The 20,142-nt window shown below is 36.8% G+C and overlaps 1 protein-coding gene across 8 annotated transcripts in view; it reads left to right on the forward strand.

Annotated features, from left to right (window-relative positions):
* The window catches only part of THSD7A (thrombospondin type 1 domain containing 7A), a 257,860-nt gene that overhangs the window by 144,389 nt on the left and 93,329 nt on the right, over positions 1 to 20,142 (forward strand). For 5 of the 8 annotated variants that reach the window (XM_085538562.1, XM_085538563.1, XM_085538564.1 and 2 more), the window contains 5 exons: positions 8,556 to 8,804; positions 9,946 to 10,127; positions 11,900 to 11,968; positions 15,425 to 15,580; positions 18,581 to 18,784. In XM_085538562.1, coding sequence (XP_085394688.1) covers positions 8,556 to 8,804; positions 9,946 to 10,127; positions 11,900 to 11,968; positions 15,425 to 15,580; positions 18,581 to 18,784 — 860 coding nt within the window. The remainder of the gene's footprint in view (positions 1 to 8,555; positions 8,805 to 9,945; positions 10,128 to 11,899; positions 11,969 to 15,424; positions 15,581 to 18,580; positions 18,785 to 20,142) is intronic. The other 3 variants (XM_085538566.1, XM_085538568.1, XM_085538569.1) reach the window with 1 other exon arrangement.

Below are 20,142 nucleotides of genomic sequence, written 5' to 3' on the forward strand. Positions count from 1 at the left end.
AAAGCACCATCCACCACTGTGCTCACATCCACTGTTTGTATTCATAAATGTTCACCACCTCTCTGGGCAACTTGTTCCAGTGCCTCACCATCCTTACTGTAAAAAACATCTTCCTTATGTCCAATCTAAATCTCCCCTCTTTTAGTTTGAATCCATTTCTCCTTGTCCTATCACAACAGACCCTACTAAAGAGTCTGTTGCCATTCTTTCTTACAACCCCCTTTTAGATACTGAAATTCTGCTGTCAGATCTCCCTGAAGCGTTCTCTTCTCCAGGCTGGACAGCCACAGCTCTCTCAGCCTGTCCTTGTAGTTGAGATGTTCCATCCATTGGATCATATTTGGGCCCTTCCTCTGAATTCAGTCCAGCAGGTCTGTATCTCTCCTGTACTGAGGACTTCACATCTGGATGCAGTACTCCAGGTGAGGCCTCATCAGCACAGAGCAGAGGGACAGTGTCACCTCCGTTGCCCTGCTGGCCACATTTCTTTTGATGCAGCCCAGGATACAGTTGGTTTTCTGGGTCAAGAGGGCACAGTGCTGGCAATGTTCAGCTGTCATCCACTAGAACCCCCAAGTTCCTTTCAGCAGGGCTGTGCTCTATCCTTACATACCCCTTTTTTTATTGATAAGTGGGACTTGCCTTGACTCAGGTGCAGGACCTCTCACTAGGCTTTGCTGAACCTCATGAAGTTCACCTGGGCAAATTGCTCAATATTTCTTGATCTTGTTAGCACACCACAGTTTTTGAACAGCCCCTCAATAACACCATGGAATTCATTATTTTATTCTTTCTATTATTTGACTGCTAAGCATCTGGGACGTTCAGTACTCTCTTGTTTTCTTCATAAGCTTTATAATGTTGTGGTTCATCATATGTGCAGAGCATCCTCCTAGATGGTGTTGATAAGAAAAAATCCAGTCTAGCTCCTAATATTGACCTTTTTATTTAGACATCCAAACTGGAATTGCACACTGACATGGACAGAATACAGGGAGCAAATCTAAAATGTGGTTTATTAATCGTATTAACCAATATATTTTACTTTCACACAGTACTTTTATTTTGTTTATTTTCTTCCATAGTATCAGAAGCTGAAGTGGTTTTGTTTTCTTCCAAACTATTTTGGCTGTACGTATTTGTTGGCTGGATTAATTAAACTGTGAAAGAAACATGGGAATAATGTTGTGAGAAGCACTAATCTGGACAGTATTAGGACTGTAAACAAGTAAGAGAGGCCTTATTGTGTGATTCTAACAGACCATTATACTGTGAGGTACTAACATTTCCTCAGAACAATGTACAGTACAACTAATAACAAACAGTGCAGCTGTGGGAAAAATGAATCAGAACTATGTCATGAGGGATACTCATTACATTCACCACCAGGAAAAAATGCAGGTGCATTTTCAGTAACCTTTAAACAAACGAGTGTGTTCCAAACTTAAACTGAATCTCTCAAGGCTGACTAGACTTCACATTTTTTATCTTCTCAGTAACTATTGGGGATAATATGAATAATGGATTTAAATCAGCTTTCTACTATCTCTTCTGTCTAGCACCTGCTCAATAAACAGAATTATTCTTTTCATTTAATTTTATTTATGAGAAAATAAGCTGGTTTTTTTCTGTAGCAGAGTTTATAGCAATCTATTTCAAAATCCAATTGTACCTTTGATGAAAGAATGGTAGGGTTTGTATTTGTGTTTTTAGTGATTAATGCACCCCAACACACTGTGTGAACTCTCTGATGAGAACACTGTGTAGAAAATATAATAGCTTCTTGTAACGGACTGGGACATCGTGCTTGTTCTTGTTTCCATATACTGACTCCAAAATCTCTATTACTTATACAGAGCATCTCTTAGGTTTCTGTGGTGGTCAGTAAAGAAGGAGAAACTACTTCAGCAGTATCATTAGCTTAATCCCAAATAACACAGCTGTATAAATTCAGAATAATTGCTGCTGGATTTTCTAGTGTAATCTGACCAATGGAGCGATCATTCAGGGTTGCTGTAGAAAAATTTAAATAATTATATACATTAGCAACAAAAAGAGAGAAGATTTAGAGTAAATATTAATTCATTCAGACTTAGGTGTTCAATTATTATATATTGGTAGGGTTTCACTTTGAAATACAAGGAGAGTTTGTATTTTTTGATAAACATGGAGTAACCTTCAAAACGAATGAAGTTCCTTCAGATTCTAGGGTAGAACTGCTCAGCAAACAGAGGGGAAAGATGGATCGAATCCATTCCTTAGACATCTCTAAGGGGGTAGAGTATCTAATGCCTGTGTTGCTTTGGTGTGGTTCCTGACAACAGAGGTAGGCATATTTTGTATGAGTTTGGTGATGTGCTGAGCTCTCCTGACGATGGTTTGTTGTAGCTGTGTCTGTTTTCCACATCAGGGATGAGGGTAGGTCAGCCACACCAGGACTGGAGCAGCCTGAGTAAACCTGTAAGTAAACCTACAGAGAACTCTAGAGCCAGAAGGGCAAAGAGCCTGTGGATGTGGTCTACTACCACATCAAATACTGATTCATGGTTGAAAGATCACAGTTTTTAGTTTAAATGTAAAATTCTGCTTAAGTCCTTTTTTATTACAGCTCTAACCCCTGGCTTTTGTTTCCTGTGAGAGAGAAAAGTTTATGCTGGCATCAGTTTCCCTGCTGAACCACAGCCATGCTATTCATTTCAGAAGTACAGGAGAGTCTATATGTAATTAAATGGGAAATCAAATAGAGAAAAAAATAAATATCAGAATTACAGGAGAATATATATAGTAATGGAAAGTAAAGGGTGATAGCTCTAATAATTATTAATTCATTATTTCATTAAAGAAACCGAACACTGAATGTTGATACAGGTGAAGGAATGATGAAGACATGGTAGAGTAGCACAGACAAATAAAAAAATGTTGAACAGTTTAATTGATTTACACTGACCTTTTCAATTGGGCTGTATTAACATTTTAGGTAAAAATAGTAAATAGCAGTTCTTGTTAAATTTCAGCACTGGGTAAAAAATTTCTTGTGAACAGTGTTCTCTCTGCTGTACAATTTTGGATTTAAATTATGAATACTGCATGGAAGCTCTGTAGTATTTGAACATGAAGAACAGTTGTACTGGGAAAAACAGCAAACTGATCTTCAGAATGATGTACCCTTAAAACATTGGATGTGTGGACTCATGTTTCCACTAACTTTTGGATTATTCACATTTCTTCTTATTTGCAGATTCTTTGGGGCATCCTCAGAATGAGTCTTGGAGAGCCCTCAAATCCAGGCCAGTTTTACATGTCAGAGTTGCCCAGTTTTAGAAGGAAAGAGCCCATGATTGTAGGGTATAACTGTGTTAAAAACTAGGTGAAAGAAATATTTTGGAAATAAGAAAGAGACATGTGAGGACCAAGCTTACAGAAGTCTCTAGGCTCATCAGTGCTATAGAGAGAATGCATAGAGTATGGTTATGTAAGGCCTAATGCCAGGAATTGAAAATAACAGCGTGTCTTTAAATCAGAAATAACCTATCTATGGTTACTGGTGGGTAAAAGTGATGTGTAACTCATGGCTTCCAAGATGAAACAGATGCCAGGACCTTAGCCAGGTTCAGATAGTAACTGCATTAATTCACAGAAGGGTTCTTCACTGCAAAGATGTAACTTGTGCTTGGGAAGACTATGCTAGTTTGCTGGAAAATGGGAGTACGCTAGAAAAGCATGACCAAATACTTGACCTCTTTCCATTTGTGCCATCTTTTGGCTATTGAAAGACAGATATTTGACTGTAGGAATCATTGGTTAGAACCATCTTATTTGTATTTTCTCACTAAATTTTCAGTTAGAAGTCCATCAATGTGTGGAGGAAAAACCCACACAAAAACCCTCACCTGTAGATGGAAGTTATAAGATTATGGAATAAAATAAATAATTTACAGAAAACTTATTATTCTGTATCAATGTAGAGATCAGTAAGGAGTCCCAAGTTTTTGGCTTTATATGTTGAGAGTAATAATAATAACAAAACAAAATATTATTCTATGATTCTATGAAAATAATAATAAAAAAATCCTAGTTGGATTTATAGAGAAGTTAATTAAAATTGTTTTTTCCATAACTTTTCTATACTGTTTAAAAGATAAATGTTCAGACTAAGACTACAGACACTTTAACAGGTCATTGGCATATAAAGGCAAATTGTTCTGATTTTTAAAAATTGTAAAATTATGATTCACTCTCTAACAGAAATTTGGGGTACTTTAGAAAGAATTGATTTACTTGCTTGATTAATGCAATTTTATCACACATATAAAAGCTCAGTGAAAAGGCTACTTTCAGCTACCAACTTGCTCATTAATACACAGGTACTGTGGTGGTTTTGCTCCAGGCCTATGCCTCTAGCTTCTTTCTCTTTGTGTCTATAGCCTCAATTATCCCTGAAATTACTTTGAAATTCCCATGGGGAATCTTCTTATCTGAAACAATGTTTAGTTTTTTATTTATTGCTGCAAAGAGCAAAAGTGAGGCTGCAGAACGTGACTAAACACAAATTCCTAACCACACATCTCTAAAAGAGGTTGAGCAGCAATTATGGCCTATCTTTTGCCCTTTGAACCGACATCATATTTTTTTTTACTTCATTTATCTAATTCAAGTCTTTGAGGTTGGGAATAGATTCAATGTTGGATTAATAGCAGTTAGACTCATTCAAGCTCTGTGACATTTACTTGGTTTTGCCTTTTCTTTCCACACTGTCATGTACCTGTTTATAAACCCTAATCTTTGCTTTCCCATCCTATGTTTAATTTTAAGTGATACTTCCTCAAAGCACAACCTTGCTTCAGATAGGATAGTACACCGTACTCCTCCAAAAGACATATACATAAGGTGCTATATTTTGATAGAACAGGATTTCTTTTTCATTGTTATGCATGTTGTTTGTTTGTTTTGTTACTGTTTTGGAAACAAAGAGAAAGAAAAGATATAAACAAGAATAACACATACACAGAGTTCTGCACTAAAAGTAATGCCTCCTATTTCATTATGTTGGCCCATGATGTCATAGGTAGATGTTGGTGGTATGGCAGTAGAGGTTGAACCTTCCCTCCAGTATTCCATATTTTGTTGACATGTCACAATGGGAGCAGAAGGGAAATCTGACAGAATGGCATCTGACATGGCCTGTATGTGAAGCATACATATTCCACTGAATTCGTCTGCGAGGTAAAAATTGCACCCACTGACATCAGTCAGCATTTGCTGAGCATTTATGGAGACCAAACAGTGGATGTGAGCACAGTGAGGCAGTGGATGGTGTGTTTCAAAATGATAAAATGAATGATAAAATGAAATGTCCTTGACTTCACTGCTTAGCAATAACTAAAACATTGGTGTGTTAACAACATTGTTTTTCTCCTAAAACCAAAACCAGCAATGCACTATGAAGTAAGAACTCTGTGCCAGATGAAACTGGCACAGTATTACAGCTTATTCCTTTCCTGTACACCCTCATCACCTTTTGATTTACACACAGATATCATTCCTATATACTGTGGGCCATTCATCTAAATTTTCCATGGAGTTGATTTAGTCCATGCCTTTGGGGTCCCTCATAACAGTCTTTCAGGGCAGGAGAGATGATGAATAATGTTGAGCCTAAATCTTGTTCTGTTAGAATTCATTCTTCTTTAATCTGGGTGATTCTTACTCTAATACCATTATTAAGGCATATAACAATCATAGTAGTGATTATATGCAGTATTATACAATTGCTAACTTCATACAGTTCAAATTATTGGCTGTTGTCAAACAACATCAAATCCCCTTGAGTTAAATACCTGACTTTACCATTCTTCCACATCACCTACCACGTGTACCCAGGTCCTTGAGGAAAAGTGATCCTACAAATAAGCTTGCCTTTGCCTGAAGCAGGAATAACCCAGGCTGTCTTCCCAGCATGTTTTTTCATGTTCACTACAGATACTTGATTTCCTTCTACAGTACATAAGAGGTATGACTGAGCAGGTCTAGCTTACTTGGCTCATATTTGAATGTCCCAGCACCCACTTCTCTCAGTGTGGTCTTTAACAGTCCATTGTATTATTCAATTTTCCCAGAGGCTGGTTGCTGCATGATAAAGGATGTTATATCCCCACTCGCTGTCATGCTCTTTGTGGTTATTTTGGAAATGAATCCCATTGCCTGACTCATTTATTTCTGAGGTGACCTGTTTCCATAAGATTTGTTTGTCAGCCACCGGGATAATGTTTCAGGTGGTGGCAAGGGACATATCTTTTTGAGCTCAATTGCAGCTCAAGGTCTCATTTCTCCAATCCATTGATCTACCAAAAGAACTGGTACACTTTGTGTTGCAGTGGAGGTTTCCCTTGTCACGGAAGGAAGCAGTCTCTGTATGAAGCCATGTAGGAATCACAGCCAGAGACAACTTCAGGGTTTTGATGGTTAGCTTCAGTGTAAAAAGAGAATTACTATTATTTTTAATAGAACAAACAAACAAACAAGAAAAAAACAAAAACAAACAACAACAACAACAACAAAAAAAAACAAAAACAAAAACAAAAAAACACCCAAATTCTGAGATCGATAATTAGTCTTTTTCATGTAACACCTCTCCCAAAGAAAATTAGATGTGTGAGGTCCACAGCAAAATATTATATATAACTAATCGATCTACTTAGTTCTCACCAAAGCTCCTTTTCAGTGGCAATTTTATGCATCTTCACTGGCAAGATGTATGTGAAATTATATTCAGCCTCAGTCACAGTATAAGTAAAGAGATTGGTTTTATCTGCTCTCCTAGGAGTCACACTGGAAACAAACTTGGGATGAGGCAATGATTTATCATCTGTTCACTGATTTGCAAGTACTGTTCATGTTAGAATCCATAAGGAATAGATCTATCCTCCAGTCATTAAAATGTGTTCCTTGGTGGGATAAATGAATCTAATAGCAGAAGTTTAGTAATTTCTGTATTGACATTGTCAGTAGTTACTGTAGTCCTATGCCAGATGGGACTAGAGGAAAATGAAAAAATATCCACTAGGCACTGTCAAGGAACTGTTTTCTCAGCAGCCTTGAGCGTCTTCCACCTTAGATAGGGTATAGTTTCTGTTCTAAAGCATAATAAATGGTGTATGTAATGTATATTTTTTGTTCTGTTTTGTTTTCCAACTTTCAAATAATGAGAATATGCAATTTGTCTTATGAAGAATCATATTACATTGACCAAGCCTAGGAAACTGCCCAGAAGATACAGTTTAAACACTGAGTGTTTTGGCTACTTCTTTTTGTCTATTCCCTTTGTATTCCTCCATCGTCCAAAGTATGTTAGGGATGTACTAGGGATAATGGAAACTATATCTGTCTAGTCTTTTCAGTATCCATATATCGACCACAAATCTTTCCAGCTCCTTTCAGAACCTGCTGACTCTGACTCCAAAACCAAGGTTTTCTGTTAGCAAGATGCAGAAGTACTCTTTAAATAGATCTCCTGTTAGTCTCATCAAGGATGCCTACTTCTTGTATTAGGAAGTTCTGTTAACAGCAGTACAACACAGTCCTGGCTATGTGTATAGCAAAGTTTTACATAGCAGCAGAGTTGTTAGCATTAATTATTCTGTATGGTGGTGTGTGTTTGTTTTAATTAAAACAATGGAAGTAACACTTGCAATGTTGATTATTGGAATGATCATTTCATTGTGCCATCTGCAGATAAATCTTCTTCCTGTCTAACTACTTTAGAGGCCAGAATTTCATTACAAAACAGACTTAATATGCACACCTATATTGCAATTGTAATGAAGGAGTTAAAGTTACAATCAGTTTAATTTTGTTTGAACATCAGTATTTCTCATTTTCCTATTGTGAATGAAGATGGAAAGTTAGAAATAGGTTAGTTGGAGGATAACTTTAGAAAATGCAGAGGCATTTGGAAGGAGAAAAGTTTGCTAACAACCTATGGGCATACATAATATGTGGTTAAAGCAACTAGTGAATGGAAATGAAATGACAGACTCATGTGAACAGGGAATTAAGGCTATGTTTCACTGTAGTAGAAAAGGCTCTATTTTATGGGAGAGGTTTAGACCATGCAATATTACTGTGGCAATACACCAGCTGATAATAAAGCAAACAGTGTCCAAGTATTCAATATATATGACTTGATTCTGTTATTGGTCTTTCATGCATTTTTTGTTCCAAGAAAAATAATTGTGCATACCTAAAAATAGAAAATAAGTTGTGAAAAAAAGTTTATTTTCTCTTTTGCATTTCATACATACTTAGAAGATTTATATTTTAATACAAATATAAGGGATGACAATGCGAATCATTTCTAATGATATATGTTTTGAATTGGTTTAACAAAAAGCATTTTTACCTGACTTTTGAAATCATATACCTGTGGATTGAAATCTAACAACTTTATAAATACTGACTGACTTTGCTTGTTACAACAGACAGCATTTTTCTGTAGGAGTTCACATCTCTCTGTTCATATATATGCTGAATATTGTAATGTTGTTCTTTTATTCCAGCTTTTGCAAGCAAGACAAGTTGCCAATTACATTCCAGTCCTGTGTGATCACTAAGGAGTGCCAGGTGTCAGAGTGGTCAGAATGGACCCCCTGCTCTAAAACCTGCTTTGACATGACAACCCCTAAAGGGAATCGTACAAGATCACGGACCATTAAGCAGCTCCCTATTGGCAGTGAAAGTGAATGCCCTCAATTAGAAGAAACAGAGCAGTGCATTACTCAAGGAGATGGTGTAGCACCATGCATTACGTAAGTTGGTTCATTTCAGTTCAGTTCTCCCTATACTAAAATGAAAAATTTCAATTAAGCATACATGGCCAGTAATATCAACCAAATCATTACTAAAGCAATACTGAAATAATAGGTTTGATTTTTATATCCATTTCTGCCAGTATTGTTTTCTGAAGTATTCTGTTGGAAGAACTGCTGAACATAGTAAAAAGCTGAGAAATATCTCTGGCTGACAGACTTTTTAATGAGACTCTTTAGAGCACAATAAAAGAAAGACTAGGCCCCAAATGGAAAGTGGGAGAGCCATTAGCCGTTATTTATTATCAGTAAATAAAATAACCCTGTTCAATGTTTAGGTGAAATGACAGCAAGCACCCTACATTCAAGAGATTGCTGTAATACTTATCAAGACTACTATTAAAGTTCCAACTGTGCTTTTTCTTTACCAGAATAGCAGGAGGGACTGGGGAAATGTCATTTGATGTTAAGCCATTTTGCATCTCCACCTTTGACTCTGGTCCTTATTTTTCATTTAAGAGTTGAAATGTCATCTTTACACTTATCCAAGCCACAGTGGGAAGCAGTTTGCTTGATTTAGCCTTAAAGTGATTCTTGGATAAAGAATTCTGTGGCATTTCTTGTGGTTCATAATTCTGACTGGGATCTTAGCTCCAAGTCACAGAATTTCTTTCCTGTGCTGATTAGAAAGCTCACAGCTTCTCATCATTCATCAGTACCTAGCAAGTATGCTTCGGCACTGCAGAGACACTATCTTCTTGACAGTGAGAAAGGAACTTACTGAAATGGTACCTGTGATAATAAAAATATTATTTTTTTACCTTGATATTCATGAGAAACTTCTGTGTCTCTTATCAAAGATGAACTCGAGACTTTTGCTTTAGTGTTTTATTTTAGTTGTTTTTGTTGTGGGTTGTGTTTTTATTTCTGCCTCTCCTTTTCTGGCTCTTATGTTCCTCAGCATGCACATTTATTTGATATTTTAGTTTGTTTCATATAGACTGTCTAGTTCTTAATGATTGCTGAAAGTCACTGTCAGTACAGTTAGCTTATCTGAACATACACCTATATTTTTCTGCATATGAAGTTTTTCTTCCCTCCAAGACAATATTTATATGTACAGTATGTCAATTTGACCCAGGTATGGATGGCGGACCACAGAGTGGACAGAATGCCGCGTTGATCCTCTACTCAATCAACAGGATAAAAGGCGAGGAAATCAGACAGCACTTTGTGGAGGTGGCATTCAAACCCGGGAAGTGTACTGTGTGCAAGCTAATGAAAATCTCCTCTCCTATTTAAATTCCCTCAAGGAAAAAGAAGGTAAATTTAATTTACTTGCAATTCAATTAGTCTTCAAAAATCAGAGCACTTCAGCATTCCATTGCTACTTGACAGCTGCTGTCTTCTATCACGATTTCCATGTTACATTACAGGTTACATAAATCCAAGCTTAAACAAAAAAAACCAACAAAACTATTTTGGATGAAAATGTTTAATTGCAGGATAAGAAATTTCTTTATGATGCAAATGTTGGTTCCTGACTATGAATTACTGTTCCTTAATATTTACTGAAAAATATTGTCTTATGAGGATATATCTCAATTAGAAAACAAGTGAGAATTAAGGTCAGAAATACTGCATTTTGTTCCTTTGTCTACTGCAGTTCTCCCATGTATCTTTGAGCTGTATGATGAACCTGTGAAGAGTGAGATGCAGATGTAATATACCAATTCTGGAAATTAAACTCAATGTAGAAATGTGTGAAAACATGACTACTTTTCATTCTCAGGGAATTCATTTTTCTTTCCTTGATTTGGTCAGATTTCTAAGACACTTTGAAGACTTAAGGCCAAAATAATTTCATGGGTTTTTTTTTTCACCAAACTGAATGAGAGACTGCTCTTTGTGACTGTCACAGCCTGCAGAGCTCCATAAGAAAATAGAAAGTAGTTTAGGAGAAATATTCTTTACTTAGTTTAGTAGTGTGGAACAAAACTGAAGTTTTTTTTATGTTATTTTTGCATGATTATGCAGCACTGTAAATTTAGGTATGTCAGTGACTTAAGCTAACTGTATTTAGCTTGTTAATTAAATTTTATCTATCCTCTTCTGTAGCTGTTTTGTAAAAAAATACAAGAGCATTAAAATAAGTAAATAAATACAGCCACATACTCCAGGAAAAGGGATATCCTTATAAAAGCCGTGTGTAATGCAGTACCTAGAGCAGAGTTGAACTAGCAGCGGGGTAGCAAGGTTTCTGCTGAGAGTTAAAGGCACTCACTAGTGGTAGTGTTAGTGCCTAAATCTCTTTCAGCATGAGTACTTGGACTATCAGGGTGTGACTTGTATGTTCAATGGGCTTCCATCTGTATTTATTAAAGAAAGAGTTTTCAAGCTGCTTCAACTAATGCAAATCAAAATGCCCAGGGGCTTTTAGTAAATCGCCTCTGTGGAACAAAGTTTTGATGCTCCTGCCACAGAGTAAAGAAGTAAGAACTCTTAGCTAAACAGAGGTAACAATAAAATCCGTGGCAGCTTACTGTTCAGTATGGTGATTAGGATTGGGGTAGGCTGTGAAGTCTCGCTGGCTTAGGCGGGTGTGAAATCGGCCCTTATCAGAGTGTGACAGGAAGGCACAGAGCCCATCCAGAGGTAATCTCTGCAGGCCCCAGAAAGCTGATTAAAATGTAGCTAGTCTTTGGATGCATAAACATGAGAACAATTTTGCACGAGCTCAAACTCCGGGTGAATTGAATCTTCACTTGCAAAGCAGCTCTGGGGTGTTTCCATGTGTGGGAGCAGGTTTAAGAAGTGCTGTTTCTCCATTCCTCCTTCCTGCTCCCCTCACACCATGAATTCAAGAAGAACAGAGTTCCAGTGCTCTGAAAAATGTGCCAACCAGTGTATATTACTTCAAAACTAGGGGCAGTTTGAGGATGGAGCAAAGCCAGCAAGACACCTACCAGTGTTAGCTTTGAGGAAACGCCTTCATTTCAGTGCAGTTTGCTGTTGCTAGTCTGTCTGTCTCAGTCAGGGTGACTTCAAGACCTCCATTCTCACATACTCATGGTGGCGTTTCCCTGTTATTTCAGAAAGTCAGTCACAGAGCAAGTCGAAGGCTAGTGCTGCACCTCTGCTATCCATCACTTTTGAAATAACAGGTAGGTAAATGAAGGCCTCTGACCTGGCCTTTCAGTCAAAAGTGCACCAAGAAGGCAATGTCCCTTTTGGGGGAACTGTGTTGGCTGTATGTGTATAACTGACATGTTAATGTAGCTCTAAAAGAGTTGAATGAATTTGTGAATTATCATAAAATTTAAGAACAATTTGAAAGTGTCAGGCCTGAACTTAAGCAAATGAAGTTCATTAGCCAGCTAGGAAGCTCAAACAGTTCTCGGTGCTTGCTACTGCACAGTTTTGTCAAGTGACTGATATCCCTTCCAGTCTGAGTGCTGGGAATTACTTCATTGACATTTCCTGACATTTTGTGGCTTTAAAACACCAAGCTAGGGCTCCAGAAGGTATTTTAACTTATAAGACTTACCTGAACTAGAATTCCCCAGAGCACTCCAATTTGTATCGTCTCCTATCAGAATTTATAAATGTTGACTTGAAGAAGAGGGAGTGCAGGATGTAGTAATTAGCTGACAATCAAGATTCCTGAAGGCCACTGTTGTTCTAACATCTCATTTAATTTCTCCATCTCTTCATTTAATTTGTTCAGTTGGGAAGTTTCTTTTAGAATAAGACTGTGAGATCGGCTGTGTCATTTTTTCCAAGTAGAATTAAAACTCATGGTGTAGAAAGAGGATGGGAAGAAAGTTCCGATATGCGCACAAATTTATTCTGTATCTACAAGCACTCACTCCTTGTTGGGTTAAACGCAAAGGAACTGCTTAAATACATAGAGTTGACTACTTGTTAGAAGGATCAGGTCCTGAATTACTTCTTGTTTGATGACAGCATTTAATGTTATTGAAAATCATGTAAGGAACATATACTACCTCGTTGCTGTTCATAATGTGTTCTCAGCTTGGATTTTTCTTGTTTTTCTGGGAGTGAGAGCACTTTAGCTGGAGAAGCTTCCTTCCATTGTTCATCATGAAAGCAAATAACCAGGAAGGAAAATGAAGTTGTGTCAGCTTCTGCAGATGACAGTGATTTTAATAATTTGGAAAATAATGTTTATTTCCTAGTGTTGAATTCATTGTGTTTTAAAGGGGAACACGTAAAAGACCTCAAGTTAGACTTTTGGGCATCAATGGTGCTCTTACAACCAGCATTTCAAAAGTATTTTGGCATTCTGAGTGATTCACTGATACCACTTACAAGTCCCCAAAGGATTTGTTGTTTACTCTATGCTCTAATGAATGATGGAAAAGGCAGATAATTTCATTCTGTTTTCATGAGTAGTTTACTTAACACTCTTTGCAGATAAAACGTAGAATTTTACTGGACAAAAATCTTCAAAAAGTTGAAATGGTATTACTCCTGCTTCATTTGATCCCTCTAAAGCCAAGCACTGTCACAGTTCCTTATATTTTGGACTTTCATGTCAATCTCATGTTGGCCTGAATCCACCATGGCTTTGGCAATGAATTAGTACAGTAGCACAGCAGCACCTTCTCTTTGTGGACTCTTCGAAAGTCTGGCTGAGATATGGAAATCTGTGTTATGAAAATCTGCTATTTTACGCTCCCAAAGCTTAAAGATCCTTGTTACTTTTCTAAGTGCTATACAATTAACAAGTGTGATGGTAGGTGCTTTATCCTGATGCAGGCTGGAGATGAAGCGAGGCATTATTCTGAATGCTTTCCTTGATCCCTGAGGCAAGACTGTGTCTCAGGGGTATAACTGACTCTTAATTTCAACTGTCTCACTTGGACAATTTCCTGATTAAATCAATGTTTAAAAGTATGGTTAACATTTACTGTTTTGCTTTTTTTCCCCTTTTTATTAGAAACTATTCAATATAAATCCAATTGCTGCCAGTTTATGTTTATTTAATTTAACGTTCTACAGTAGATATGAATTTTGTATTGGTTATTATGCATTTTAAGTGTGCACATCAAATTTATCGTAAAATTCAATTTTCTATCAAGTTTAGCTCCAACATGGTGTTGTAAAAATGCTGGAATAATTTTGCCTGTTATTTTGTGTTAAGAGATTGGTAAGCTGGGGGCAGTAACCTTTAATGATCACTTGCCATCTTCGTGTCTCCATTACACAGAGAAAATGGAAGTAAAACTGTGCTAAAGGAGGCAAAATAGGAAATGACATTAGAGAGGCTCATTCTCTTTTCCCCTTAAAATTAAGAATTTAGTGCTTTTCCTTTAAACTGAAAGATGATCTGCTTTGAAAGTCTGAATGGAAAGAGGCACACATCCGTAAATACTGAAACAACTTGATGTTTAATGTAAATTTTAATCTACTGTTACTGATATCTTTTTTTCTGAAAGATATTTTGTCATTTTTTCTTCATTCAAATAGAAAGATATTTTAGAATATATTTTGTCACATAAGTCTTTCCATCAAGAGAGAATATTTGTAGGGGTGGTAGAAAATTAGTGATGTAACTTTCCCATGAAGTACAGAGGGAGTAAGATGAGAGTGCTTTAAGTTTAGGAACTGCATGTTTCTTCAGCTGGACAGAGAGGAAGAACATGGCAAACTTCACTTTGCATTCCAGCAGATATTCTCTGCTTAATCTAATATCTTGCCAAGTTTTGTATTCTGAATGAGTTTTAAAATCTTGCTCATAATGAAGTAGTAAACTGTGAATTCTGTGATTGCATCTGGCACCTTACAGATATGGATGAATGTTTATATAGAACAGGAATTGAAAAGAAAGATTCCATACTGTAAGGTATGGAAGAAACAGGATGGCTGGATTTGTCGCAGAGCATTACAGATCATTAAAAAACAGAACATTCTGCCTTCACAGGTGTCTTTATGTACATAAATAATACTGCAATGAAAAGTCAGTTATCTTGGGCAAAGTTTAGATAAATATACATACAATATGCCTATATATATTACATGCAAACATTTATGAACTGGAACTGCTGTTGCACAAATCTTACTGCTGAATATGCACTGGAGGTCTATAGAGTGAAAGAAGAATAAAATTTTGTCATCATTTTAATTATGTTTCGGGTTATAGCTTATAAATAATCTAATTATTCACAAACCACGCTTTTGAAGTTATAGTATCATATAAAAGCACAGGGATTAATACAGCTTTTTCTTCAGTTAGTGCAGTGAAAACTTAACTCAGTAAGACAGCAGGACATCCGTTTATGCAGACAGTAGTGTGAACAGCCATTGTTACAACATAATCTGTCCATTAAATGAAAGGTCTAGGTCCTGGAGGGTGCTGCAATATCTATGGTCTTCCTGATTCTACTTAATTGGATTTGGCTCTGGTCGTGCCTCTGCATGCTGTTGACTGACTTCTGTCCCCTTTTCTTCAATACAGGCATTTACTTCATATCTCTTCATCATATCAGAATGATGAGAGAGCAGCCTTTCTGAAGGAAGGATGGTTCTGTCAGTTTTGAGCTGAGCATCATGACTGGTGACATATGAAAAATATGTTGACTATTTTTTTTTGACAGCCTCAAGGCCAGTGGACCGTGGGCTGTGTACAGGACCTCTTCCCAGCACCTCCCAACTGTGCCATGTCCCCTGTCCTACAGAGTGTGAGACCTCAGCATGGTCAGCCTGGGGACCATGCACCTATGAAAACTGTGATGATCCTCAGGCCAAGAAAGGTATGTAAATATTGAGTGGAGCCTTTAATGCCAAGTATTTCATATTCCTAAACCATTTCTGTCTGTGCAGTCACCCTCATGTGTGCGGTATATCCAGTGCCTCTGAGCATCAAAAAAAAAAAAGACATTGAATTGGAACTGTATTTTGCACTATTTCTCCTGGAAAGCTTGCAAAAATGTAATCTGATAACTGGACTCTCAAGGACAATTTGAATTGTTAAAGTTTGTTTCCAGGTTTAAACCTGATTCTCAAACAAAATGTATAATTTGAATATGTGTGCAGAGCACAGTTCTGGCACTGTCTCAAAAGGAGGGCAGAAGCAGCCTCGAGATGGATAGTGTTGAAATCAGTAGAAGATTTACAGTTCAGCAACTACTTAAGAATTCACTGATAGACTGTGAAGCATGCACTGATAGAGAGCTAGGATCATTCACTGTTGATAAGAAACACTTTTTTCTTTTTTTTTTTTTCTCCTGATAACAGTACATCTGTGCTGGCTTCTGCTTTCACATATATTTTACAGTTCATTACTGTGCAGAACATATTGTAGTAGAGTAACATTAAGATAGGAAGGCAAGAATACAGTGACAAGGAACACATTTAAAAAGTCTTAGGGACTTTTGGTCATAAATTAGAAAAACTGGCCAAGTCATTGTTGCAGTGAGATTATCTGATGCAAGCTGAGATTCCAGATTTAGTTTCTTGACTGAAAATAATCATAAGAAAAGGCCATTCTGTATATCCACCCGAAGAGTAACTGCACTTACTATGCTAGCTTGGCTTCTAGTTCTTAGTCTGCTGCTAGCTACACATCAATCTGTAAAGCAAATGCAAGTTTTACGATGCTGTCACACAGTGTGTAATGTGATCCACCCTTGATCAATTCAAGAAAGAAAAAGCAGTTCCATCTGTAAAACCATTGGATTGAGTCTCTTCTGAGTACAACAGACAAGTAACATGTTATTTGTGTTGCTATTTTGTTTGCTACATTTTCAAGGGTAATTGTAAACCCTGCCTAATGAAAATATATTAGGATGTACATTATGCAATTATTCTGCAGCATGGGTTAGCTAATTATTTAATCATTTATCTTATATTAAGATACTCCTGTTTCTCTGTGACTGTACAAATGTGCATCATGCCTCCTTCCCCCATGTCTTGGTTTCTTTTGCAAGGTAGACACAGCTTTATGTACAGACATAGAACTGTACTGTGCTTTGTCAAGCTCTTAGGTGTACTCTGCTGTAAAGGGATACAAAAAGTTGGCATTTCCTTTTGGTTGCCTGTTTGTCCCCCAGTATTTGAGATGCATTTTGGATTCAGATGTGAATAGCAGTGTACTGCTAGCTAGTCACTTCTTATTCAAATAAGAATGAAGTAGAGATGGTCATGTTAGATTCAAAAGCTGTTGTTCGACATAAATAATTTTAATGGGTACATTATTTTATGCTACCTCTGTTCACCTGTGGTTTCATGAACTTTTAATATCCTACCTAACAACATAGTTGTTTTACCTGCTATAAGTTCAACAAGATGTAGTTGCAGATCTTTCTGCTATGAAATGACATTCTCGACTAGGTATTTTTCAATATTCTGATTTATTGTATTCATTCCTTGTTTGATATGGCTGTCTAATAGTAATGATATAGTTATCAGCATACTGTATAATATTTTCAAGGAGCATATAATAACATCAGATTTACATGTTATATTGTTTTTTCCTGGTTAACTTTCTGTGTGACTCCAGTTCTTCAAAAATGATAGAGAAGTTGTACAAGCACTCTCAGACTTAAAAGCTAAGTTATCTACATATTTCAGTAATGGTTCTTTACTGTCTGTCACTTGCCTCCTTTGTTGTGGTAGACATGGGAGTGTCTCTTTGGAAATGTCATTTTTTTGGTGGCAAGCTCAGTAGACAATTAAGACTTAAGAATTTTGTCAAATTCTTCAAATTAGAGAAAAAGATGCATAGCAATATATTATTAAAATATTATTTTTTTTAATCTTTTAAGAAGCACATCTCCAAACAGAAAAATTAACACTTTCTCTTGATGCATGAAAACTCTCTCCTGTTTACTTTCTGTCTTAGTAGAAATTAAGGAGTTATGCGTAGCAATATCTGAGTATTGTTAACCTGCCTGAATATTGAGACAAGAATAGGAACCTCTGGAAAGCTGTGGAAAGGTTCCAATATTATATTAATCTGATCATATAAATATATTAGAAACTGTAGAAAATTATTACATGAGAAATTGTTTGCTGAATCTGTCCAGTCTGATTAACATATTCTGGCTAAAGAATTACTTTTTCAACATATCATCCTGAAAGTGAGGAACAAGGTGGCTCTTTAGGACTGACATCAGTCTGACGTGTCACACTGCAAAATTGCTCATCAATTTTTCCTATTCAAAATGAGTTCATACAGCCTGAAGAAAATTCTGTAAATGATCGGAAGGGAATATTTTTATGTTAATTACCAACAAAATAGGATTTCATAGGACTTCATCCTTTTCTCCATTTCTTTCCACAGCTTATCTATTCTGGCATGTTAGACTTTTACTTGTTTGTAAGCTGACTTCATTTTATATTCTGTTTCTACTTGAAAATTCCTATGAAGAAAACAAGCAACATCTTTGAGAAATGGCAAGCCAGAACCTAGTGAAGATTTGTTAAATGAGATGGATCCAGCAAGAGTGAATCACAGAAAACCAATGCTGACTCCTGGGAAATATATACAACTAGGACAAACAAGAGTTGAAGGCAAAGCTTAATGAATAAGCTCAAAGCTTTTAAAGAACTAGCTAAATTTGACTTCTTTCTGTAATGAGTTTTTCTACCAAATTATCTAAATGTTATGTTGCATCGAGCATCTTGGTGTGTTGGTTTTTTTTTGCACAGAGAGACAGAACAGTTCACTTAGGATAGAGAGAAGAAAATCTCTTCACTTTGCTTTTTATAACTGAATTATTTCACCATTTATATTTTCATGGATATTTCAGGATTTAAACTAAGGAAACGGCGCATCACTAACGAGCCTACAGGAGGAACAGGAAACTGCCCTCACCTCCTGGAAGCCATCCCATGCGAGGAACCCTCATGCTATGATTGGAGGATTGTGGGTCTGGAGGAGTGTGTTCCTGACAATGAGAAACCATGTGGCCCTGGTACTCAGGTGCCTATCGTTGTCTGTATCAATAGTGATGGTAAGATGCTTTTTCTCATGTTCCATACCAGCCTAGAGTGAATATGCTAGCATGCAATCTGAAAGAGTAGCATTCTTTGTTTTTCTCAGATTTCTCAGTCCTTAAAAAGACAGAGCCCTCTAAAAGAGAGAAGTTCTTTAGTGCTGGTGTAGCAGAAATGCTAAGTCACTGCTTGAACCAGTGATTGAGCACCTGGTAGGAAGGGAGGGACAGCCCAGGGGAGCTCAGGTGTATGCAACACACCGGAGTGACTGGAAGGAGTGGAACCAGGATTCACCCCTTTCCACGCCTAATTTAAGGGTTGGCAGTGGAGACAAGGATATCTTATTGGAGATCTCTGCATACCTGAGGCTTTCTGAAGGTAAGCAGCTTTTTTCCTTTATTTCTGTGTCCATGGCTGCTGCATTTGTGCAAATGCTAATTTCCTGGACCAGTCCAGGACCTTGCTATTCTGCTGTCACTGCTGTATTTTATATCACGTTACAATCGGTTAGTTAGGATGGGCCCAATATTTGCATTAGAATTAAGTTTCTTCACAACAATCAACCTACACAACATAAGTTTTCAGAAGTTCCTGATGAGACTTTCAGAGAAGTATATCAGGAACAGCTACTGTTTTTCAGTAGGTCAAATGTATGCCTGCTCTGACTTGACTGAATTCCCTGATATAATTTCACTAACAAATCTGATCCACTGAGGACAATACCAAATAAAGTGTGACTGAGGTAATATATATTGCAGTAAGCACATTCAAAAGAAAAATAATGATGTAGTTACAAAAAAAACATGGTTTGATGTGTGTTAAGTTGACTTAACAGTCCAGGATGTCATGCCTCTTAGGAGGTCAGGAAGAATGCCATCATTATTCAGTTATCCTTCTGTGTGGGAAAACAGATTTTGCATGACATAATCATAAAAGCTAACTTTGGAAGCTGCTTACAGAATACTTCAATCTATAGAGAACTCAAGAATTACTGTTAGGAGAATATTCCTTATTCATTACTAATATTATAGTCTGCTTGAACGTAGCACATGAATTACATTAATTGTACTGACTACAGAGTAGTTACAGTAAGATAATTCTAACTCCCTGTGGAGGATTAAATAAGGAGACAGCTCTGGTGTTTAACAACTGCACAAAACATTTTTTAATTAGATTGGTCAGAGGTAATAAGAGGTTATTATAGGGAGATTTAAATCTTGGGTTTCTGTTCACAAAACTTGGTTCACAAGCTTTTTGCTTCACATTTCTGGATAATGTGATTTCCCATTGGTTTTGAGTTGTGGTATTTGTTCACCTTTAATGTTTGAACAGGGTATCTTTTTAATAAATTGTGGTAAAGATTATATATAAACTA

This window comes from Coturnix japonica, chromosome 2 (assembly GCF_054131305.1).
Source record: "Coturnix japonica strain WE chromosome 2, WE-NBRP24, whole genome shotgun sequence".
Lineage (NCBI taxonomy): Eukaryota > Metazoa > Chordata > Aves > Galliformes > Phasianidae > Coturnix > Coturnix japonica.